The 26,294-nt window shown below is 41.6% G+C and overlaps 1 protein-coding gene across 1 annotated transcript in view; it reads left to right on the top strand.

The window, feature by feature from the left end:
• fbxl17 (F-box and leucine-rich repeat protein 17) overlaps positions 1-26,294 on the top strand; it is a 201,253-nt gene that overhangs the window by 63,378 nt on the left and 111,581 nt on the right. The window contains 2 exon segments of the mRNA XM_029440323.1: positions 4,122-4,229; positions 15,046-15,176. Coding sequence (XP_029296183.1) covers positions 4,122-4,229; positions 15,046-15,176 — 239 coding nt within the window.

The raw sequence follows: 26,294 nt of genomic DNA, 5'->3' as shown, positions 1-26,294 counted from the left end.
TCTTTATGACTGCAACATTTTTTTTTCCTGTTTTCCTTACCTCCTTCACCGAGAGACCATTAAACCAGATCCCTTCTAAAAGGCTTTAAGGCCTCTCTTGACTGGCCACTTCTTCTCCAAAGCCCTGCCATGGCTCTTTTCATGTTTTTAAATCAAAGTCCATGAAAGGTTGAGGGGGATGGAGGGGGAGGCAAAGAGAAATTTGGGACGGGTTTTTGTGTTTGTGGGTTGGAGACAAATCCTAGTTACAAATCCATATGGACTTGCTCACACACACACACACACACACACACACACACACACACACACACACACACACACACACACACACACACACACACACACACACACACACACACACAAAAACAGGCGCAAACTTAATCTGATACGGTACATGCCCTCCTGGTCTGTTCTGCTCTGGTGGAATTTTTCTCTCTCACCTGCTGAGAGTGACTATAGATGTGTAACCTGCTCTCTTTCTTTTTGTGTCTTCTACTTTCACGCACAAGTGTATACACGAACACACACACACACAACTGCACCCTCACGCTTGTATGAAAACCCCAGTATGAAAGACAGTTTGGAGGTGGCCTCTGCTGTGATTCGTTTGCTTCTCTCGCAGACTGTTCTGATTTAAGGATCACGGCGGTGCGTAGCTTTTTGATTGTGCTGGTAGTCAACCTGAAAATGTTTTCCTTGATGGTCTTTTGGCAGAGGCCATGTTGCGGGGATCTCCGGCCAGCTCACTTCAGCGGCCAGCTGCTCGACTCAGACTGGTCCTTCTGGAGGCTTTTTTCCCCTTCTTCCTACACATTTCATACTCAAAAAGACAAGTCCGCTCTACTCTCTCTCCTATCTCCACCTTGCCCTGCAGATCAGGTTCCATATGCATCAGTGTCTCAGAGTGGGAGCACTGACTCACCTTAAGTTAATCTTTTCTGACTGCAAGAAGTTGTTTGGTGGGTCTAAACCTGAGGCGTAGAATTTTAAAGGTGCATCCAGTTATTGATTGCTCTGAAAAACTGTACAAAGCTTAGCAAGTACAATAAGACTACAACCTGTACACACAACTGTCCAGGGTGAACAGTTCTGTTTTGGGTGATAAGTTTTAGTACTTTTTGTAGAATGCTCAAAATACAGATACTGGAAGGAGGAAGGATGCTGTTCAATAAGCGTGAGGGTACACTTAAGCATGCCCAGGTTCACCATCTTATTTTAGCATGTAAGCATGCTAACATTCACTAATCAGCACAAAACACAAAGTATAGATGAGGCTGATGTGAATATCATCAGTTTTGCATGTATTTGGTCATGATGCTAAAATGAAAAGTTATTGGATGACAAAAGCGATTAAAATTCATCCTGAGGGAGAACAATAATTGTCTGTACCAAATATCATAGGAATCCCTCAAATAGCTGTTGAAATAGGGGATCATAAAAAGTTATTAGGATTTATTGTCTGTATGAAAGTTTGTAATAATCCATTTAGTAGATGTTGAGTGGAATCCTTGAACTGCTGCTGGCACAAGAGACAAAAGCCAGGGCATCAATGTTAATCGTCTTGGGACCAAGAATGTCTGTACAAAATGTAAATCCATCCAATAATTAATATATTTAAGTCTGGACCAAAGTGAAAGACTAAGAATAGTAAATTAGTAATAATTTAGACAAAATTGTATACAGTAGATGGTACAACTATAAGTTTACAGACCTCCTTCTCAAACACCACGGCCTCATCCTTCATAGTCACATTACTTGATGAACTTTGGCTCCCTTCTGATAAGGTGAGAAGCATACATTTGAGATTCACAAAAGTTATAGGAGGATTTTTACTCGGATAAGCCATACTGTATGTGACTTTCTGAAAGATAAATGGAGACCTTGTTCTTTCTTTTTGTGACTTCTCTTTCTGTCTCTCTGGGTTTTCCATCTTCCTCTGCCTCGATTCAGTAACCTTTAAGGTAGACCTGAAGGGGGAGGAAGGCAGTGAGAGAGAGAGAGAGAGAGAGAGAGAGCGAGAGAGAGAGGCAACATTAGAGTGAGGTATAAGGACAAATACTGGATAGTGCTCAGCAAAGAGCAAGGCTTACAAATAGTAGTGTAATCAGTGTTACTAGGTAGGACTCCAAATGGATCTATGAGCACACCAGGCTATGGCTGAACAGAAGTGAGGCCGGGAGAATGGCTTCGCGTTCCTGGCTGTGTGGTCACAGTGTGACGTCCAAAACCATACAAATATTCTAACCCACATATGGAGCTCAATAAGGACGAGGCTAAAGCGGTGCACTCTTCACCTGTAACCAAAAACTATATATTGCAAAGGTATGCTCGAAAATAATCTTAGTTTTATAAACTTTTACATTTGACTGTATAGCTGTATACTCTCCTCTTATTCTGTGTTTGCAGGATCACTTTTCTAAGTCTGTAAACTGAAGTTTGTACATTCAGTTCCCAGTTTACAAGCTTCCCCCGCCTGTCAATCTTTATCAATCCTGATCCTGATCGCCTGGTTCTATATGATGTCATCTTTTAACACATAATTACAGGTACTAACCTACATGTACAAGACATAAAATACATAAGGTCAACACTGTAGTTTGAGCCACACCTTTTTGAATGATGTAATATTGTATAAAACAATGGTTTAGCAGCCATTACAATTTGATGGATCTGTCTCACTGTGATCGCCTCCTATATGTAACAATGTACAATTCTGTTGTTATACATTTAAACACTGCACCTCCAGTCTAACTGGCTAATGACTTATCTTGTGAACATGCAGTAAAGAGCAGTGGTTGATTCACTGTTTGGAAACCTTCCTGCATTTTAACTAATAATAGTCAGACTGCTCAGAATCCTAATTTTGCATCAGAAACGATCAAAATGAACGAGTGAAATTTCCCTGCTGTTTCTTTGACGCGATGGCAAAACACTACTACCACAGGTGTATTTGCAAATTCAAGATATTGAGTTTCCTTTAGCTCTACTTTTGTCATTGTGTTTTGCACAGTGTGTCTGAGAAAACAACTGGTAAAGCTGAACTTGGTTCTAATTCATTTTAATGTTACATCAATTGTACATAGACATTGTGGTCTACACAGTTTGCCTCTTTTGCGTTCTTCCCAAGCTCTACTCTTCTCTGGGCGTCTTGTATTTTCCTCTCAGTATTTCGCATTGAACATTTAAGTTCAGGCATTCTTTTCATTTTCGTTTCTTCAAAACATGTTGGAAGTTAGATTTGTGTGAAGTGCACTGTGATGGACTTTTTCTAAATATATTTAAGTTTAGGAAAATGTTTGTGTGCATTCATAATTAGTTGATGTGTATTTTGCATGTATTCAAATGTGTTTTTTGCCTGACTTGCTTTTTTTGTAATCTCATGAAGAAACATTGAAGATTTTGACAGAGATGCCTCTAATGTTCTTTGATGTTTGTTTTCCCAGTTAATCACAGCTTAGAATAATTTGTCTCTGTTTTATCTCTCTTCTTCTCATCTTCTTTAGTCTTTGTGACTTTTGAAGAGTTTGAGGAAGCACAGAGGAAGCCTTCAGAGAGGACAAACAATCTCCCACATATTGTTGCTGTGTTGAGTGTGATGAGGGAGGCGAAGTAGCTATCAATACCCATATTGATGACTACAGTGAAAGCTGGTGGAAATGTTCTGCTTCCCTATTGATCTCTGATCCATTATGAGCTGTTAGTAGACGGCTGGGTGAAGGATGGGGAATGGTCCATTCATCATAGGTCGACGCCCACGCTGCTTGGCAGACATGCTCTTTTGGCTGTTTTGTCCGTTATCCTCCTCTCCATGATCCTCCGCTGTCTGTCAAACGCAAAACATGCAAATCACTTGCAAGTTCAGCGCTCCCCGCTGCAAACCGTCCCAGCAAAGGGAGGGGAAAAAGTCTTTCAGATGTCTTTTCACCATTAATGTCATATGCTGTTCCTGGAAATGTAAATGCATTTACACATTCAACCTATATTGAGTGAATAAATCAAATTGGTATTATAAAGAAAAACATGAACCACTTAGTTGCAACTATTTTAGTTCTGAAGATAAAGAGGTTTCTAACCGGAGATGCTAAATTAAACTCTCTTCTCTCTGCTTTTCTATTCTCAAGGTTACCGATCGGTCCGTGCGAGCGGTCGCAGAGCATTGTCCTGAGCTGCAGTTTGTCGGCTTCATGGGATGCCCGGTGACCTCTCAAGGAGTCATCCATCTTACTGCGGTTAGTATCCCACAAACTCACGTTGTTCTTGGACCCTCATGTGTTTAGTTACGGTGAAAGTAAAGATACTGTAGTTCCTCCAGCACAGTTAAAAGAGGGTTAATTTCAGTCGACAGTTTGAAGTAGATTGTCGTATCGGTAAATGTCAACAGAAGTTTCAGTGTGACAAAGACATTTGTTTAATCCTGTTACTGTGGGCCTGCGCTCCGCGTTGCTGCAGGCCATGCATCGTCTCCTGGGAGGGAAATGAACTTTGGGAGAGAAAACTCAGGACCTTGCTGTGTGTTTTATATCTCAGACTTAGTTTTGAAGTTACTTTTGTGTTAACTTTTAAATCTCATGAAAGCCTAATGAGATGAATCCTAATAATACGCTGCTGTTCTGGCTACACCCTGCTGTTTGGATATTACCATGGTAATGAGCAGGGCTCCGTGGTTTTAAGATGTTCCGTGCCATATAAACATGGACACACATGCACTCACACAGTGATTGCTTGAATTGAATCCACCAGGAAATATGGCACCCTGCTTTTTTCTTCTCATTTATTTCCCTTCCCCAACATTGCATCCATCTAGAAAGCAGCTATGTGTGAGTGTGCATGATATGTCCACACCCATGTGTGCTTGTGTAATACAATTCGATTTGTTTTTCATGTTCTCGGCTGTACACGCAAGTGCGAACGTACCCGTGTGTGCAGCGTGCATCCATTCCTCCTCAAATGCAATTACAGTTGTGTTAATAGGACTGAGACACCCGATGCCACGCTACATTATTAGATTAAACAGCAGATTAATTTGTGCTCATGGTTTTGGCCCCCTATCATCTATGCAGCCTCCACTGACCTTGGCCAGTGTGTTGTAGACAGACAGTAATGAAGCCAGCCAGTCATAACAGCATTAGCATACCTGGAGGTGGACGCATACACATCCGCCCACACGCACAGTCTAGCACACCTCATTATTATTTATTACAGTATTAACCAAGGTGAAGTTTTAGGACTTCAGATGAGCAAGTTAATAATTCTGATAACATTTATATAACTTTTTTTAATTTCTTTTTTTAAAGCTGCATTTTTGTTTTTTTTTACTTAAAAATAACTTTATATGTTTTCTTTACTTTTTTGGGGGGGTTTATAAGTTTCCAACGAGACAGATACCAGAGATGCATACAGAACCGCATTTTCCATCTTGACCAACTTGACGCAACGAAAATAACAACGTCTGCATACACACAAAAACTGAAATGACACACACACACACACACACACACACACACACACACACACACACACACACACCAACTATGCTTTTGTGTAACCGCCAACCTCTAATACAACTGTTCTCCCGTAAAGTCTACTTTTATGAAGCCTATAAAGTTTTTGTTGACGCTGTCATAGAGGTGTTAATTAAATTATATTTTTTAGCATTGAGGTTAGTGGTGCAGTACAATACCACCTTTAACTATGACCTCAATAATAATAATAATACTTATAATATGTCCTTATAAAGCTGCAGACCTGAAATGGCAAAGATAAGTTTGAAACCATTACATAGTCTGTCTACTAGAGAGCTCTGATGTTACGCATTAAAAGATAACATTTTTAAGTGTTTATGTTAATAAATAATATAGGGTGATATATTGTTATTAGATTTTCTAAACTCTGAAATTAGTCTCAAAAGAACATCGGGCTGTACCTCACAAGCATCTTCAGAAATGCTTTAACTGCTCGTACAAGTGCAAGTACACTGAAGCGGTGATGAACAAAGTATTTTCTGAGTTTCTAGCACAGGAACTGATCATGATTTATGAATCATGACGGGGCAGAAATGTTTCAAGGATAATATTTTGACCACATTCATTTTGTCTGTACAGATTTAGAGTCAAATGATATCTCTCACTTCAGCCATCGCATCTGTGTCCCGACTTCCTCTCTCCGTCCCCTCTCTATTCTGTGACAGTAATTATCTCGTTTAGCAGTTGATTCATCCTCTCATTCATTCCCACTTGGTCCCATCCAGTGTTGATTGAAAATCATATTCTTGCGTTTAGAATCGTTGCATTTCTGATGACTCCGTGGACCTGCATGCGATTCCAGGACTGCAGCGCTCCTCTCCTGTTCGATTATCACGCACTCCCTCCCACTTCTTTTCTTCCTCGATTGCTCTCTCTCTCTCTCTCTCTCTCTCTCTCTCTCGCTCTCGCTCTCGCTCTCGCTCTCTCTCGCTCTCTCTCGCTCTCTCTCGCTCTCTCTCTCTCTCTTTGATACTCTTCCCAACCTCCTCACTTGCTATTGAGCTGTCACCAGAAAAGAAGGGAAGAAAATCCATTACTTTTATTAACTTCTCTCATATGACACAGTCGTTTCAGATTGATATTTTCTTTCATATGGACTTCTCACAAATGAGGGTGTGATGAAATCAATTGGAATTGTATTTTCTTAATCAAATGAGCTGATGGTTGAAATAGGCCACCCATGGTGTGGAGATGGATGTAGATGGTCTGTATTGTAACTGTAAAGTTGTTCTGATGGTTCTTCAGTGTTTCAGTCGTACGGCTGCTTTGCAGTTCCTCTGTGATATGCAACACAACTCAATATTTGTAGCCAGGCTCTATCTGATAAATCATCATCCTGTTTCTAAAAGGAGAAATCTAGATTTCCGCTGGCTGAAAGAGTAAAGGCTGCTAATCGGAAACAAGCTTCCTAACACTTTCCTTGGTGGAAAATGACATTTTACATACGGCCTTAAATGTCTAAACAAAATGTTAAGAGCTAACGCGTGTCTGATGTGGTCTTTTGTGTTGCAGTGCCAGGGAGACACTCACACATTTTTATTTATAGTTGGTGTTGAGATTGAAGCTCAAAGCTAGCTCTAAGCCCTTGACATTAATAATAGTTTTATTGATGAGGCTGTCAAATCCCAAGGAGTGTAATGGATTCTTAACATGTTGGTGTGGAGGCTTTGTGGGTGTCCTAGAGCATTCAGTGATTCAGTTGCTCTCCCACAGCGGCTAATTTGAGGATCTTTTATATACGCATGTGTTTTCTTGTGGTCCTGTACTCATTCTCCTCATTTAATTTCAGGGGGTTCCCTCTTTAATCAAGCCTGTGACAGTGCAATAGATGTGTGTATGCGCTGGCCGTTAATAAAAGGGTAGAAGGCGTCACTCTGTCCATACTGCCAGCTTGAGTGTAGTGTGTGTGTGTCTGTGTGTCTTTGAGGAAAATGGATTTGTGTGTATTTCAGAAGTGGCTAACATACTGAATTTTCCGTGCTCTCCCTCTGCTTCTCAGGCAACATCAGTGACACCAACAGAGTCATTATCCGTCTCTTTGAACTGCGTTGTTACCTGTTTTCTTTTCTCTCTGCTTTCGGTCATTGTCATGTGTTTTTCCCCCTCTCTCTTCTACTCTTGTGTTTCGTGTGTCTTTGTCTGTCATTCCTTCTGTCTTTCTCTCTCTCTCTCTCTCACACACACTCTCCCAACATCTCTCCATCTTCCTGTCAAGCGGTGGGTGCTCTTTTCTTCTGGTAGTGATTAAGTCCAAGGTCGGCTCTATCAGAGAGCCAGTGTTTGAGAGCAGCTCTGGGTGCCAGAGAGCCTTCATTCCCCGACCCTTAGATGTCCCACTGATGGCTTCCCTTTTGCTTGTCATGCCTACCCACAATGCTCCTCCTCATACATCAGCCTATCATTGCCCTAAGACACTGTGGGCCTCAAAATGCCTTTTCTGTGTGTGTGTGGAAGTTCCCACCCTCGGGAGAGAGAAAGCAAAGGCCAAAGACATAACAAATGAAGAGACTGTTGAAGAATGTGTCAGATGAAAAGAGGTATATTTGGAGACTGTAATAGCTATGTGTTGTCTCTCTGATGTGCAGAACTGGGATGTTTCTGGTCTTAATTTTGGGTCTTGTAGATTAATCCAGCCGTGCCGCTCCAGTGCTTTTGTTGTTCTTCTCCAGAAAGAAAAAGTTGGGACCTTTTGATAAATGCTCTCTAAATTTGACAGAATTGGACCGTGGGCAATACCTCATTCTCTCCGTGTGTTTATGAGCAAATAAAACAGTCTGGTTTATGACAGGGAAGCTATTTAATTTCATAACCAGAATCACATGTTCTATCCATCTCTGTGGCTAAGTGGAGTAGCATGTACTCGCAGCATCCGGAGTTCAAATGTGGCTCACAACCTCTTAAGAAAAGGAAAGAAAACTGTAGAAAAAATAAAGAAATATAATTTTGTTTTACGAACTGTCCTGACCACAGGTTTGGAAAGAGTGTTGAAACTGGGGAAATACAAAGAGGTTAAGAAACAGGTCTTCACCCACTGTCACCTTCACACCTTCCACTCCACCACTCCCTCCCCATGGAGGATGAGTGGTGTCTGGCTTTGCAGTAGTCTACTGGCCCCTTATCTCCGCTCTCTGACTGAAGCACAGAAAATACATAATCACAGTGCCCTGTGTCAAACTGATAACCCCCAACACAAACCAAGGGAAGTGTGTGTGTGTGTGTGTGTGTGTGTGTGTGTGTGTGTGTGTGTGTGTGTGTGTGTGTGTGTGTGTGTGTGTGTGTGTGTGTGTGTGTGTGTGTGTGTGTGTGTGTGTGTGTGTGTGTGTGTGTGTGTGTGTGGTGTGTGTAGGCTCATGTCTATTTGTACATTTTTCCTATGTGTAAATGTGTGTGTGACTGTGTACATGTGTATTGTGTCTCAGGGGTGGTGAAGAGGATAAAGGGGTAACGAAGAAGTAGAGGGGATTTGGCGGAAGAAAGGTAATGGGGTTGTGGGGGTCGCAAAATGAGTTGAAATTGTAATAATAATTTTCTTCACTGCTGTATGGAGGAGATTGGGGGATTTATGAATATAATGAGCAGAGAAGAGCCTAAGGATGATGTGTGTCTCGCAAGAGTAATTGAAGAATAATTCATTTGGCTCTAAGACTTTTAACCCAGCGACAGACAGAGATAGAGAGGTTTTTGACCCCTGGAGGGGGGGTATCATGTCTCATTATTGGCCCAACTAGTGTCACTGTGCCGGGACTGCCATCCAGTGCTGTCGCTCTGACTCCCGCTTGTGTATGTGAGTGTGTATGTGCGCGCCTATGTGGTCATTTGGCTTAGAGCGCCGAAGAGAAACCAACGCTCTCTATCTCCTCGAGCCTTTCCTCGCCACTGAGTTTGTTATCAACACCAACACATGCAGGATTAAAGACTGTAAGGGAGAAAAAGGGAGAAAAGGGGGTAGGGGAGGGAAAATAAGTGATAGACAGTAGATGGGCACAGGACAGATAAAGAGAGAAGTTAACCACACGTGCACACACACACAGACACACACACACACACAGACACACACACACACACACACACACACACACACACACACACACACACACACACACACACACACACACACACACACACACACACACTCACACAGGGATCAGCTCATAGGTCCATGACTGATGCAGACAATGTATTTGTGATACCAGACCCATGGCCTTTTCCAATTTTTGCCTCAGTCCTTTTTCAAATATTCATATCCTTCTGTCTGCACAGGCCTCTGTGTATTTATATATGTGTATGTTTTTCTGAGTGTGTGTCTGGAGGGGGGGCTGCGTGTGATTTAGGCTTACCGCAGAGGGATTGTCTCGACACAGATTTCTCCTGTCTGACTGAACTGTCTGGGATGCTCCGATATGAAGAAAAAAACAAAACAAAGCGTGTATGCATGAGTGCGCACTTGTATTCACCTTGCGACACTTCTGCCATTCGTCTCACCTTTTCGCCCCCCCGCCTCATCCGGTCTCACACAGTCTCAAACACTAGCGGACAGCCGAGCAAAATGTGTCAGGGTCACAATGTCACCTCAACAACACCCTGAGTATTTGACTTCTTGCTCAGGACTTTGAATATCACTTCAAAGTGACTGTCTAAACTTCTAACTGCATTGTTTAGAGGATTTAAACGTTGCCGGTCTGAGAATGCAGAGTTTTCACCGTTACGGCTGTTAGTTTTACTGAAAAGCTACGTTTTCCTTCCCTTTTTTCATGGACATTGCTTGTGTGCAATGTGGTTTTTTTTTGTGGATATATATGCATTTCCCACAGAAGAACATATATTTGTCATTGACTCACATAGTAAATCTTCGAAGTGGTTATAGATTAACTACAGCAATGAAATGGCAGCTCATATTTTCCAAACCCAACATGTTCGCTATTTATGACTAAAACAATGCTCGCTCTGTCCGTGCTTTTTAAATGTCATCGAGTTGCTTGTCAGCCGGGACACTGAGGTTGATGGACAGCAACAGCCATGAACTCATGCTACTCCATGCCAGCGTTCAAACCATGACATCATATCCTCTGCATGGGGTCCACCAGGGCTCAACTTCCTGCTTGGCATCATGATGCTTGACGTTGTGTAAATAAATACAGTAATAGCACAGGTAGTTATAGCTCTGTAGTCAGAGCATACACAGGTACACACACACACACACACACACACACACACACACACACACACACACACACACACACACACACACACACACACACACACACTCACTCACCCACTGTGTGCCAGACTGTGACATACACTAATGTAATAAAGTGTCAAATCAACCTCTCCAGATATTGAACTGTGCTTGGCTGAAGGATAACGTACCTTTGAAACAGCCAGTTGTTTTTCTTTCATTTAAAGTGGCATTTTGTGTTTGACCTCTGACTCCCATTTTTCCTGTTTGAGAGAGGCTTCTAATTGAAGCAGGTGGGAGCCAAGCCGCTCGGAGCTCACAGATCTCCTCTGGTCATGTGCACTGAATTAAACAACCTTTAATACAGAAATGTGGTAACACACCCACTTCTCAGGCGAGTGCCGTTTGCTGCTCCTGTAGAATCTGAAGTGATTGCTTTTCTCTTATCTTTGCATGAGGTGTTTGATGAGTTCTGTATTTGAATTATATTTGGAGTTGGTTTATAAAATGAGATTCACATCAAAGTTTATGATTCTGTGGATTTAAATCAGTCATTTTCTGCTCTGTGTTTTGGGTTTTTCTGGCACAATTGAACATTTGAATTAGGAAAGAAAAAGTTGAATTTAAGACATTATCAAAACACAATTTATTTTTACTGATGGTTAAGAAGTTTATATTGTACAGCTTTTATTTGTTCATAATTATTAAATAAATAAATAATTTCACTATCTAAAATACTTCTATTGCTATTACTATTGGTATTTTGTTTAGCTTGCGGTGCCTGCTTTAGTTAGTGATGGAAGAAGCATTCAGAGATCATTGACTTTAAGTGAAAGAGGCAATACAACACAATAACACTTTATTACAAGTCAAAATCCTGCATCCCAAGTAACAAAAAGTACTTAAAATAAAAGTAGAGAAACTGTGATACTATTAAAATATTAGATAATTGTTATGTTTGCATTAACGTGTAAGCAGGACAAAGTATTGTTCCTTTTGTATACTGTTGTTTAATCTAAATCTAGTAATTATAGTTTTGAAATAAAAGCAGTGGATTCAAAAGCAATATATTTCCGCCTGACATGTAGTGAAGTTGAAGTATAAAATAGCATGCAATGGAAATATTGTCATAGTCATTGGAATATTCATATATTCAACTTTAATTTCTGCGGCGTGCATGTGTGTTCTCAGGGCGGGGACGTCACACTGGCTTCAGAGCAGCTGGATTCTGCAGGTTTCAGTGTTTTTGTATGAACAGCATAAATAATTATCCAGGTGTAGCTGCCGAGTCAGAGGAGACGAGACAAACTCTGCCTGGTTACAGACCTCAGCCAACGAGGAGAAAAACCTGCCGAACCCCGCACCAAATCCCCTGCTCTCAATTCTGTTGTTCTTTCTCACTTGCTCTCCTCACTCTGTCACTTTTCCCCCCCCCACTGTTTCCGTGTCTCCGTTTCTCTCCCTGTGCTGTGTGAATCAACCGCTTTGTCTTCCTCTCTGTCTAAAGCTTTCGTGCTCCCTTCTCCCCGTTTCTCTCTATTTATTTTTCTTTCCTTTTCGCTTGTTTATTCTTGGATCACAGGGATCCACGAGCAGAACATAAAGTGTATTACGGGTGGAAATGATTGAATGAGATTAGAAGCATTAAAGCCTTTTAACCCACGAGTCAAATTATGAGAATCTGTCAACTATGAGAAAACAAACACTGGCACTGTGGCCTGTCACATTCTGGAGGTGAGACTAATAACTGAGAATTCCTTTTGTGTGACTTTTCAATTCAGGGATTTGGAGGGTATTTTTCTTTCGGTATATGTCTGCTAAACGGTGGAATTTATTTTCCCTGCAGTGGCTTTTCTACAAATGGATTAACAAAGTTAGTCGCAGCCGTGACTCTGCCTCTTCTCGTTCATCCAGACATCTGCACAATTTTCAGTTTTTCTTCAACCTAGCTACACTCTCGGCCAATGAAAACTCACACTGGTTGGCCTGGTTTCTCATTGGTTATCCACATCAATGACACAGATACTATTGGTTGTAGTAGAAATTCTACTATAGCAGACATAAGCACTTTTGAAGATTTGGAGAACAAATACTACTTTTGATGTCGGGGCTTTTCAAATTTACTCCAGGCTCAATAACCATAAATACAGAGTGTGTGTGTGTGTGTGTGTGTGTGTGTGTGTGTGTGTGTGTGTGTGAGTGAGAGAGAGCAAGTGTGTGCCGCTGAGATTTTTTGACAGTGTGAATGGATGTCTGTTGCTATGAATATTAGTGGTAACGGTCACTTAGCCTACATTCAGGTTTTATTTTTGCAATGGCTTTGCATGCAAACAATGCCACAACACACACACAAACAAAAACATGCACACAGATCAGCCTAAATCTGTATGAATAATTTAGCACTTCGATCCAACACTGGCCACAGGGGCAAATGACAGTTTGTGTGTGTGTGTGTGTGTGTGTTTTATTGTGCATGTGTAAGCATCTGCTTGAATGTGTGCATTTCTATGTTAATTCACAAAGTTAAGGTTTTAGTTTTTTCTCATCAAATCATTGGTTATCATGTCAGTTTAGCTGTCCCTGACCCGTCTTTGCACACACAACGTCTTTAATGTTTATTTCATTAGTACATCTAAGCGTGTCTTCACTGTATCGGTGCAGATGTGCCACAAACAAAGTCTGTTTCATGTTTATTTCATGCATAAGCAGACTTTTCATCACAAGAGGTGTGGATCCAATTTTCTCTTGCGGAGAAACAAAAAAGCCACAGGGTACATAAGAACAGAGACATATGCAGCAGCCAGACAAAGGTAAAGGTTTTGAAAGCCTTTTTTTTTTTATTACCTTCAGCTCAGCGCAGTGCAGCATCACACGCTCACCGTTGTTTGCAGTCGGTGTTTCTCAGTATGTGGGGACAGGGAGGAGTGTTTACATATGTGCTTACTTCACCAAGCGAGCCTGGGTCCTTATCCATTCCCCCATGTGTCTTCATGCTGGTAGGTATATGTCATACCTATGGAGCTGACAAAAGTGCTCAGTGATCTTAACACCAACTATAAGCTTGTTTTCTCTTTAGCCTTGGCCCTGGCATTTACCTCTCTGCCTCCCTAGCGGCTGGCCGGAATATCATGCCTCCTATTATCTTGCATCCCTGGTGTGTGGGTGTGTGTGTGGGTGTGTGTGTATGTGTGTGTATGTGTGTGTGTCTGTGTGAGTGTGTATGTGTGAGTGTGTCTGTGTGAGTGTGTGTGTGTGTGAGAGTGTGTGCAACCACATGTGCCTTAAATAGTTTTGAGTATGTATCAGAGAAAATACACCTGTGCTGTGACTTGAAAAAGCCTTTGGTAATTCCAGCGAGGAGGAAGGCTTGTTGAACAGTGTGCCAGTGTGGGTTTTCAAGAGTGTGTCAGGAAGTAGAGATTTTGACTGGAGGATTAATCTAAGCCCCCTCTTATAAAGTATTCAGATCGGAAATAGGGATTATTGAAAGTCTGAGAGATGAAAGGAAGAGGGAAAGTGAATGTTCATATCGGCTCATAACCCCTCACACCAGGCATGCAGGCACAGAATAATAAACAGTAACGGCAAGCAATTTTGTATCGTTTATCTGCCTTGTTAGGTGTTATTCTGCATTCATGCTATTTTTCATTACATGTGGCAGTATACAAGTTTACTCGGTGTATGGAGAGATTTTTTTCCCCTCATTCCTTGGGGATACATCAAAACCGTGCATGTAATTCAGCAGGCGTGCATACCATACGTGCCTTCATCAAATAGTTCTCTTCCTGTAGCTTCTTATTTTTGCACTGCTCATAGTAACGAATCAACTTCTGGTTCCTTCATGAACAGACATGAAAGACATTTATAAATGTTGCTGTGAAAAAGATGTCTGTAGTAAAGTCCAACTGAAATTAAATTGCATTTTTTCCCCTCTGCTACAAGATACATATTTGCTCTATAAATCACTTCTACGGAATAAGGTTCTTCCTATAAAAATAAATAAATATTAACCATACACTTTAAAAGCATGTTGACATTATTTAGACAACAAGAAGTGACGACTTAGGGTTCCGTAGAGACTTGGCTTGGGAACCGGAGGACCAAATATGGAGTGTGGACTGGTACTTTGAGAGATACCAGTTCACCTCCTGGGCACTACTGGGATGCCATTGAGCAAGGCACCGGACCCCCACACACTGCTCCTAATACTAGCATGGGTTAAAATGCAGAGTCTAAATTCCTCTGTCTGTGCTGTGTACCTGTGTGACCTGTGCTGCACAGCTATCTATTTGGGTCAATTTGACATGATTAAATCATTCAAATATTGTTGTGTGTTGCCTCTTGTAGCTACGGAACCTGAATGTCCTGGACCTGCGGCACATCTCAGAGCTCAACAATGAGACGGTGATGGAGGTGGTGAGGAAATGTCGCAACCTCAGTTCCCTAAACCTCTGCCTCAACTGGAGCATCAACGACAGGTACGTCATGTCAAGTATAAAAGTACCACACGCAGTGATACTCGCTGGGTTTTCTGTCCCACTAAGTAACGGTCGCTGAGAGTCTGTCTAACGAGACAAGAAAAACTCATGACAAAATGTCATTGCATATGGAAAGAAATCGAGTAATTTAGGGTAGTGGCAATTCAAAGAGAGACCACCCTGCTTGCAATAGGAGCCTTAGTTAAAGGAATAAACAAAAAAAACCAATTACAAAATAAATCAAGTTCCAAGTTTTACAATAAATCCAATACTAATGTTTTTGCCAAGACTTAAAATTAATCAACTATAAGAAGTCCAGTTGATCATTTGACTAATGGTGCCTTAGGGTATTAGTTGGCAAAGAAATCTTTCATTGATTAGTCATTTTTTATGATGTTTTTATGCAGGGCTGTTATTGATTAATGAAAAGTAATAGTTGCTTCTCTGGCATCACAATAATATTCACAAATCTGCTTTGCCTTTAGTAAGCAGTAGATTTTCAGATCCTTCTGCGTCACTTATTTAAAGGCACCCCGTGGAGTTTTTGGCGGTATGGAGAAATGTTTACTTGTAGTGGGTCCTCGTTTTGTTAGTATCTATTGCTCATGCACGAGGGTGTGGGTGGCATGATGCACATTCCTGCTGATGGTTTCACCCTATTTGATTGATGAACAATTGGTGGAACACTCCAAGACATTTACCAACAAAAGCAGTGAAGAAGAAGACCGCTATCTGATCTTTACATGGATGTAAAAAATCAAAATTGGCTTTGCAAATGTGTTATGAAGAAGAGGATGAATTTGACATTATTAGGCCTCAAGGAGGAGTGTTTTGGTGAGAAACAGAGAATATAAACATGGAAACTCCACAGGGTACCTTTAATCTGTGGAGGGACAATTGAGAAACGGTTTGAATGAGTTTTCAATTAAATCAACTAATCTATTAGTCGATTAAGGATTTTAATAGCTCTACACACAAACCCACAAACAACATTTGGAGCCTAACCATATTTGAGATAATTATTTACAAGCGTGATCAAATGATCAAACCCTAAGCTTGTTCGACACATCTGCCTCTAAAGTACAAGTTTCAGTACTGACATTTACAGCAAAACACTTGTTGGTACTATGTGCGCACATTCAAAAACATATACATGATGTACTAAAACTGATGCACTCCTTATGCAAACATGCAAACTCTTGCACAGGGAAGGATAGCCGCAAGATGTCAGAACACAAGTTGAAAGGACAACAAGAACTTTTTTCTTTTCTTTCCCCCTTTCTCTCTCAAATGGGCGAGAACCTGTACCGAATGTGACGGCAAGAGTAAAGCATCTCCTCTTTTATTTATTATACTGTGTTTTATTCATACGTTTCTATTTAATCTATTGATTTACAGCTAAGGCTGTGGTTTCTCTGCCGACTGTACTCCCACTCTGGTTCGGGAGTGTGAACGCAATATTGAATTTACCATGGTACATAGCAACAAAGGGTGTGTGTGTGTGAGAGAGAGTGTGCACATGTGTGAAATTATTCTTGCAATTTTGAGTAAACAGCAGACATGTGGTGGGAAGGTTATGGTAATACCTTAGCCGCCTTCTTTCATTTAAAAAACATGGAGTTTGGTGAAATCCTCACATGGCGTTATCAACTTCCTCCCTTTATCTCACACACACACACACACACACACACACACACACACACACACACACACACACACACACACACACACACACACACACACACACTGTCACGCACACATCCTTTTTATTGATTCCATAATGATATTTACTGCATTGGTTCAGGGGCTGAAGGTGTGTGTGTGTCTGACTGGATTTATCTGGATCACCTGTGGGAATATTGGAATTTAAAAGTGTGTGTGTGTGTGTGTGTGTGAGAGATAAAGCTAGGATATTGTGTGTGTGTGTGTGTGTGTGTGTGTGTGTGTGTGTGTGTGTGTTGCAGCATACAGTTGGTGTGTTGTTGGCTTATGTATTAAGCGAAGGCAGTAGGGGAGTGAAAGGCCGAGGTGGACAGTCTTACATGCTTGCTATTTTTTTAATTTCTTTTTAAGATCCAGCAAAAGTAATGCAGGGATATTTCCTCTGCCCTGCCTCCTGAACCTGCAGACCTGTGTGTGTGTGTGTGTGTGTGTGTGTGTGTGTGTGTGTGTGTGTGTGTGTGTGTGTGTGTGTGTGTTTGTTTTGTGTGTATTGTGTACATGCTGACTGCTGCTCAAGGACTCAGAGCAAATAAAAGCCTTCAGTCATAAGCTGCTTTATTGTTACACTTTACAGTCACACAGCTCGGAGCGGAGAGGAGGAGAGGGTGTTTATTTAAAGGGAGAAACTGGCTGGGTGGTCGCTACAATGTGAAAGACTTGTGTGTGTTTTAGAGTTTTCCACGGGCTCGATCCGGTCCGCTTTAGCCGCACCTCACCAAGCCAAGTCGTGATGATGTGTTTCCACTACAAACTACATTCTCACAGCTAGTGTTGTCACAATATCAAAAATGATGACTTTGATACGATGCCTGCCTTAAGTACCTCGATAGCGTTACAGAAACAGCACCACGGTAAAAACCTCAAACATCAGGAATAGTAATGGAATAATAAATGACAGAACTTTGAGAAGAATTAGAACATATTTAGACAATGTCAATGCAACGCAGTGCAGGATGTGAAAAGAAGCCATAAAACAACAGGAGTGAATTATTGTACCATAGTGTGTTCATGCATTTTAATATCCAACCAGGACTGCAGAAACTCTTAATTAAGATCAGCTCTTTAAATGTTTACATCTCTCCAGTCTCCGCCGTCAGATCTCACACTGCTGCTTATAAATTGTTTTATTCCTTGCAGAGATAAGTGCAATCAGTACTGTAAACTATTTTGTTAAGCTGCGTCTTAGCGAAATGGGGATTTTGATCCTTCTTATAAGCAGTGATGCAATGTAAAGGTTTAGGGCTTTTATTGTGAAAGGTAAGAACTGAAGTGATGCTAAAATGCGCCACCGGCGATGAGGTGGGAGTAAAAGAGTTTTCCGTCTGACTTCTCTGCTTTATTATTGTATTGCTACCTTGCTGACTGCTGCTCAAGGACTCGGAGCATGTATATGGTAAATGCACTGCTTTTATATAGCGCTTTTCCAATCTTTTCCGATCACTCAAAGCGCCCATTCACACATATTCATACAGAGTTAGAGTCAAAGTTTAAAGAGTCAAAGGTCAACATTGTCCTCACTGCTGTCGGGGAAGCCAACACACACTGTCACACTGTCACACTGTCACACTGTCACACTGAAGACCAGAATGACTCATATTAGCTCTCCGAGGGCACAGCTGGGTCAGCTTTTGTGTGAGTGTTTCAAGCTGATGACAGTGTGTTGTGAACAGGTAAACAGGCAGAGGAAATGACCCCTTATTTCCAGGATCAATTTGTCCCCCTACAAGGGCCAATTGGAGAGATAGAGCTCTGTGGGAGGTAAAGCACTTGAGTCATTTTTCCGTCCCTTCTCTTTTTCTTTCTTCTTGCCTCTCATCTTTAAGAAAAATAAAACAATAAACACCGCATCCTCTGGCTCCCCTTATCTTCCTCAGTAATGGCCGAAAACAGCGTCTCAGTGTAAGAAAGAGAGCTATGATGATAAAGGTCTTCCTATCGTCACAGTCCGACAGGCAGATTGTGACAGTAGGACGCCTATTTTTTGTTCGCCGTCATTTCTCGGGGAGACGGGATGTGATGTGCTGCAGGTGGCCAGTGTTGGCACTGTTATTTCTCTGTATCTCCCCTCAGAGATGATAGGAGACCGATGTGGGATTGTGTTTTTCAAATGGCATAGCGTTTGAAAATGGAAAGCGAGTCACGATCAAAGTGGAACGGCAGAGCAAATGGTGGCGCTCGCTTTCTTAGAACCAAGTTGAGAACACGGTGTCAAAGTTAAACGGTTGTCTTTCATTTTTTGGTGCTTGTTTTTTTTTCTTTCTATTGTGCGCATAGTGTATTTGTTAATTTTGTTACCATTGTGTTGTCTGTGTGCGAAGATTCTTTTACATCTAGAGATCTGTTTTTATAGTATAACTTGTCATTTGTATAATTACTTTTTATTACATTGCACTTTTTCTGCCAGAAATAAGGAGATTAAACATGGATTTTATGTGAATGTCATGCTTCTGTCTGTGCAAGTGTGAGTATATTGCAATAAAGTGTGCGGTGAAGCCTCCTCAGTGGTTTTGGTCAGAGCAAAGAGTCAGCATCTATTCTGCTAACATTAGCCCCGCTGCTGGACACGCAGATTTATGTGTGTTCCGCCTCCGTCTATGCATGTGTGTGTGTAAATGTAAGCATGTGAGTAAGCTCTGGTCAGTCGGCCTGTAGTCTTCACAGAAAGCAGATGCATGGAATAAGTGAGTCATTTCTTTTATGAGATCTGTACTCATCTCTCTCGCTCTCGCTCTCGCTCTCTCTCTCTCTCTCTCTCTCTCTCTCGCTCTCGCTCTCGCTCTCGCTCTCGCTCTCGCTCTCGCTCTCGCTCTCTCTCTCTCTCTCCTTCTTCACCTCTCAGTCTTTCTGACAGCTTCATTTAAAGAGGGGAATCAATATTCATCCCTTTTCTTTTTCCTTCTTTGCTTTTTTCTTCAGGCCAACATTCTCTGCATATCCATCACTTATGAGCGTCACAAATCACAGGCCAAATTGGCTGTTCTACACTTTTGTCCCCTCTCACACAGTTATCGGACTAGATGAGGGATGACTGCGGGCCCTCTCTGACTTTCAGGAGCTTATATAGCAGGAAATAATTGGAGAAGCATGCTCTCAGAAACACAACTTCTCTAAAACTATAAGGCGTGCGTGCATTTGGAGGCATTTGCAATGAAAACTTATTCTAAATAGCTTCTGTTTGCAGCCAGCTGGCAGATCCCACCGTGTTAAACCCCATAATCGAATGAGGACATGATACATCGGTATCCAGACTGAAAGGTGATTCTGATTTAAATGTTTTATTTAGTTGTATTTGTTTGAAATCTGTAAAAAAATTCCAGTAGCAATACACACATGAAATTAACAACAAGCTGTCACTGCCACTGTGAGGAAAAATCCCACCAGTTCACAAACTTGTGACAACACTAGTGTTACCGATTACACCGGCATGGCTTCATACCAAACGTTTACAGATCGCCTCATTATCAGGTTCCCTATTAGCACTAGGTTTGATTTCCAAAAATACTTTGGTCACCTTTAAGCCTCCAGCTATTTAAATAGACATTAAAGTACTATAAACAGCCTATTCCCTGAGCAATCATGTTTTCCTCTTAACTTTGGCGAGACAAGATATTGCAGCAGGTAAGTTGCTAATTATTTACTGCTGTTAAATAAAACTGTTTCATAAATCATACCTTAAAGAGGTGATTCAATTTATTATATTCACGTATGAACCTTTTTGTATGGAGATAAAAATGTATGAATTTATATTATCATATTATGATATTATATGCAAATAGCTGGTCGACAGGGACCTCTGCACTCTGAGAAATAAAGAGTATTGTACAATGAAATATAATTTAAAAAAGCTTTTATTCTATAACAGGAAAAATGTGAGATTTTTTTTTTTTTTTACTACTGGAAATATTTTTAATGACAAACTTATGGTTTCTGCCGGGCACAAAGCCCCTCACTAGCCGCTAGCGTTCAGCCACAAATGTTCATCTCTGTGAAAGAAAGCAGGAGACTGTGGGAAAGTGAGAAAATCCCTCGGGTCATATGAAGTGTACATCTATTGTATAACCTCACTAGTCATAGGTTTCCTCTTGCCAACTATTTTTAGGCTCCCCCCTCTTTTTCTTTTGGTTTTGTTGGATGTTTTCTAAATGCCATGGAAAATGTCAGCGGAGCCCTTACCAGCGACTGTCAGACATTTGTCCTTGTCTTGTTTCTCCACCACCTGTCTCTCCAGATTTGAGGAGAGGTGCTGAGGGGCCTTCCCCTGTCCTTATCACTTCTCTTTCTCTGCTCTCGTATTTTCACACAGACGGCACACAGATCTACAATTTGAGTTACGCTTCCACTAAGAATTTCTTCTTTCTCTCCTGCCAGTGAGGAGCTCATGGCCAGACCCTGCACTGCAGTCACATGATTTGTAAATTAAAAACCTAAGCCTTTTCTATTTACCCAGGCCTGCGTTGTTGGAGCAGATTGGCTGTCAGCAGAGATTACAGTCCTGTTTAGCAGAGTGAATACACAAGCAGAGCCAGTGTTGCCCTGTTGTCAGACATGATGGTATGAAAAGGTGCGGGATAAACCAACGAGGTGTAATAGAGGCAGAGTGATTAGGTACGGCAGATGCACACGTATTCATGTAGCAGATTTTCTCTTCTTTCCTCTCTCAGTTATGTCTTTCATCAGGAGCTAATTCTCTTTTCTTCTTCGTCTCTTCCTCACACTTCATCTCTCCTCCAGTTGTCTCTCCGTGTTTCTTCCTCTGTCTCTCTCTCTCTCTTACTTTCTTTCTCCCTCTCTCTCTCTGTCACGCACACAAACACGGAGGTGATTATTTCTGGCAGGTTGGGTGTGAAAGTGTGCTATGATAAACATGCTGCCGTGGTTATTAATTTTGAGTAATGGCAGCGTCAAACTCCAATGCCTTGATAAGTATCGGAGATGGAGGAACATTTGTGGCGCGGCGCGGAGACACAATGAAAGCAAGCAGCTGGAGTTTATAGGCTACAACAGTGTGAGAGCTGCTGTTGTATTTAGGAACATATCCAAGGCCAGAAGCTCCCTTGCACCTCCCTGTGTATGTCAAACCCTTAAATAATACTGGAATTGTGGAAGATAACATAGGTCAAATATGTCATTGATAAGCTAGTTTTGTTTTTAAGTTGGTGTACTGTTCAGCCTGCTGCTCTGGTCATTTCCAGAAATCATAAGACTGTGCCTGCACTGCACAGGTCAAGGTGGCTTGTAATGTGTTACAAACACTGATTTTCACATTAGAGAGTAATGTAGCTCATAAGAGCAGAAATGTCTGGTGAGGTGGTCGTATTTCACGCTTTCAAGTACCAGACCTTTCCCCCCCCTGTTTTTTTATTTTCTGTCAGACATGCTAATATGTCATTTTAGCTACATGTGTGCTTTCAAATCTATTTTTTAAGGTTGTAATAGCATTAATTCTGCACTGACGTGGAGTACCACCTTTGTAATGCCGGATTACAGTACAGTATCACACTGAATTGTGAACAAAGATGTATCTCAGCAACGTTTAAATTGCCTTGTGGAACGTCCAAATGTAATCATTATATGGGAAATCCTGCATCTCACAGCTGTGGAACCACATTAGACACGAACCTCGAAGCGCTATTATCTCACAAAATGAGTCATGAGCCTGACGCTGAAATTGAGCTAAAATCCATGTAAACCAAATTGTTGACCCTTGACATCAACATTATTGCTCCCATTTTTACTAAATACGTTTTTTCCTGTAATTTAATTTTTCCCTCATGTAGGTTTACCCTCTGCTCTGTCAGGCTCAGAAAAGTATTGCTACTTTAGCCTTATTACCAGACCAGGAGATAAGAGAATAAGCCAATAGAGAAAATGGCTTCAAAACATGGCATTTGATTTTGTGCACTGATACAAAATGTATGCAGAGTATATTGAGCATCCTCCAATAGGTCTCTGCTAAGAGTGATCTTCTCTCATTTGATTTTCCCTCTGATCTTATTTTACGTCTTTGTTTTTAGAGTTGATCTCATTTTTAAGCTTTCATCCAATTCCTTAGTTCTTGTGGATTGATGTTTTTTCTCATAGTAATTCCAGTCTGAAGGTTACATTTCTGTTGAGTGGAATATTGAGCAGAAATCTGTGTGTCAGGTAATTTCTATGTTTGATTTATCTGTTTAAAATTGTAAAAATTCTAATTGGAGAATTGTCTGACTTTCCTTTCTGTTTGTCGGAAAGGAAAAGGGCATTTTTCTTTTTCTACAAGACCTTTCTTGCTAACTCCAACACAGTCATTATTTATTTATTTTATATTGAAGATTAAATCCAGTCTCAGTCCTGCATATTCACAGTTTCACTCTAACACCCAAAAACATCAGTGGATGTGTTTATGTGCATATCTTTGTGCAAATACATTATTTGTTGAGGCTTGCCTGTGAAGGGGTGCTATAGCACATACTAAGGCTCTGTGTGTGACTCGCACCCAGGGAGGCTCGCTGGTTCTCCTCTCCAAATCTAATGTATTTATAAAGCCCAATATCACAAATTACGCATGTTTCAGTGGGCTTTACAGACTGTACAGGTTACGACACCCTCTGTCCTTAGACCCTCGCATCGCACAAGTAAAAACTCCCTAAAAGAAACCCCAAAATTAAAGGGGGTAAATGGAAGAAACCTCTGGGAGAGCAGCTGAGGAGGGATCCTTCTCCCAGGACCGACAGACGTGCAATAGATGACGTGTGAAGACAGACAGAGGTGTGTAGAGAGTGCTGTGTGTGTTCACTCTTCAGCAGGATGTGTGGGTCCTGAGTTGAGTCTCTCAGAATCAACGTGTCAACCAAGCAAGTAAGTAATGTAATCGCACAGAAATGCTCCCATGATGTGCTCCGTTGGCCGAGAACCAAAGCAGCGGACTGAGGGTGGTGACACTTCCACTGTGGAAATGCAGTGGCCATCAGCGCTCCCATGTTTCCTCGCTGCAGGGAGCAGAAGTCTTTCACCTTACCCCTCCAAGCCTTCAGATTACATTCAGACCTGTGAATTATTTCCGTCCATGAGATGGCATACCTCTTCTCAATGTCTGTTTTTTTACAACAGACATTAATTGTCTCCCCATCTAGCGCTCTATTAAATCTGGCACGATATGGTGTGAGTGAGAGCCAGCGGTGTTGGATTGAGTCTGACGAAGCTACGCAGAAGTGGAAAGTTTATACAAGTGGTTCTCTTTTTGAGCAAGTAGAGTCGGTTCTGTGCTTGTGGACACTTGTGTGGTCAGGATGTCTGTGCATAAGTTGAGGTTGAATGTTTGTGAATATGTTTGGCTTACAGGTGGTGCACAGTGGGGGCTGTGGCTTATTATGGTTATCCGTACTGTGGGGTCAGAAAGTTGCCAGTATAATCTAAATGGTAAAGAGACCACGGGGCTCGGCTGCCCTTGTTTCCCCATGCTGGAGACCTGGCATTTGGCCTGTGTTTGAGGACCGAAGCGGTAATTTTCTCTTCCTTTGCTCTCTGTGGCTTTTGGAAGACTAGGTCAGATGAATAAAACAAAAGCCATGTTCAAAATAATTCTTTTATATGCTCATTCTTTTATGCCTCATTTCTTTATCATCAAATGAGCACATGTCCTCATGCCCTTGTTCCATCCCACTAGCACTTTCTGTAATATTGCTCTGTTCTTTTTTTGCATTGCTGTGCTGCTTTATTGATACCACCCTTTCCCTTCCTTCCTTCCTTCCCTCCCTCCCTCCCTCCCCGCCCTTCTTCTTCCCTTCTTCTCATTGCTGTGCTCTGTATATCTCCCTCCATCTCTCCTTCTGCCTCCCACCTTTCCTCCCTACAGCGTTCCCCCATTCCCTCTGCGTTGCACTCATTTGTGTGATCGCCTTCTTCTTACCCACAGCACATCCGCTGCCCCACAAATGAGAGCAGGGAGAGCAAAGGGGCGAGCATGATGCGGGGCCCAAGGAACAGGGTTTAATGAAGCCTAAATGAATTTACTGCTTTCCATTGAGCCACTCTGTCCCATGTGGCGGACTAGCACCTCAGCCATTGTGTTGGAGCCCCCCCCCCCCCCCCCTCTGTTCGGCTACCTGTTTGTCTGACACCTCTGTAATTAGCCGCCACTATTGAGGAGAGTAATTGCGTATTAGAGCCATGTTCTGTTTGGGGAGCCTCAAAAGTGAACATTTTTATGCAAATGTTCAGAATCGGGCCTAGAATAAGAAAATTACCCGGCATTTTGAGCGTGCAAGATATAGAGAAACATTTGTTTTCTACCAAAGAAGAAGAAAATACATTGTGGGTATCGCAGCATGCTAAATGATAGGTGGGGACTTATGCATCTGCTTGAATTTGTTTTGTGGTGTATTTGTGTGTGTGTGTGTGTGTGTATTAGTCTTTAGGCATAAACGTTTTTTTTGCTGTGTTGCTGATTCACTATTTCAAATTGGTATTTTAAGCAGTGCTCTGTGATGGGACTTGAATTACAAAGTAAATTGGAGTTATTAACTGCTATTGTTGCTCACCTGGTTTGTATTAGAAGCTCCTGGGGACAAATACTGTGCTGATTGTTATTCATTGTCTTTGTTTTGGTATGCGTGTGTGTGTGTGTGTGTGTGTGTGTGTGTGTCTAGCCTCTGGAAAGCCTGCACATGCCAGCTGCTTGCAACTTCTTTGGTTAGGAATAGAACTGCAGACTAAGGAACCTGCATTGTGCTGCACCAACTTTTTGTAAATCAATTTCTAAGTTAAGTTCTCAGTATATTCTAGTTAGTTTCAAGCCAGTGATTCACTAAATGAGGTTGCACTATTTAAACTAGAGAAATGTCTTTGCTAGTACATCTGTAGCTATAACTAGGTTTGAATTTAGGAAGAGCTGGTGCTACTGATAAATACATGTCGGTGCATTTTATATCTATGCAAAATGTGTGCAAATGTGAATGTTTGGTTAATACTCGGCACATGACCTCACCAGCCAAGGACAAAAACGCAGACACACACCCACGCAAACTCGCCTCCCCCTTCTTTCAGTCAACGATAACCTGCCCAAGCCATGACATATGGCCTGTCTGTTCTGATCAGGCCGTCAAAATCTGAACCTCAACTTTAATGTTCAGCTGGAGCAGAACGATGCATAAACACTCTCCAGACACCCGCAGGAACGCTGGAAAATGTGCCTTCCTCTTGGAAATTTCAACTTTCTAATTTTATTTCAACCACAACTTGTTTGAAATCCCCTCCTCTGTCTTTGAACACATGAACAAAATCAAAAGATTAAACCGTGTACTGCATGTGATTGTGCGCGTATGTATGCATTTATTTTCTTGTTTTCTTGAGTGCCTGTCATTTGAGTTTTCTTTCCTCCAGGCCAACTTCTCTGCTGTGCTTTAACTTTGCCTTTAG

This window comes from Cottoperca gobio, chromosome 9 (genome assembly GCF_900634415.1).
Source record: "Cottoperca gobio chromosome 9, fCotGob3.1, whole genome shotgun sequence".
NCBI classification, from domain to species: Eukaryota; Metazoa; Chordata; class Actinopteri; order Perciformes; family Bovichtidae; genus Cottoperca; species Cottoperca gobio.
This window is presented reverse-complemented; position numbering and strand designations above follow the sequence as displayed.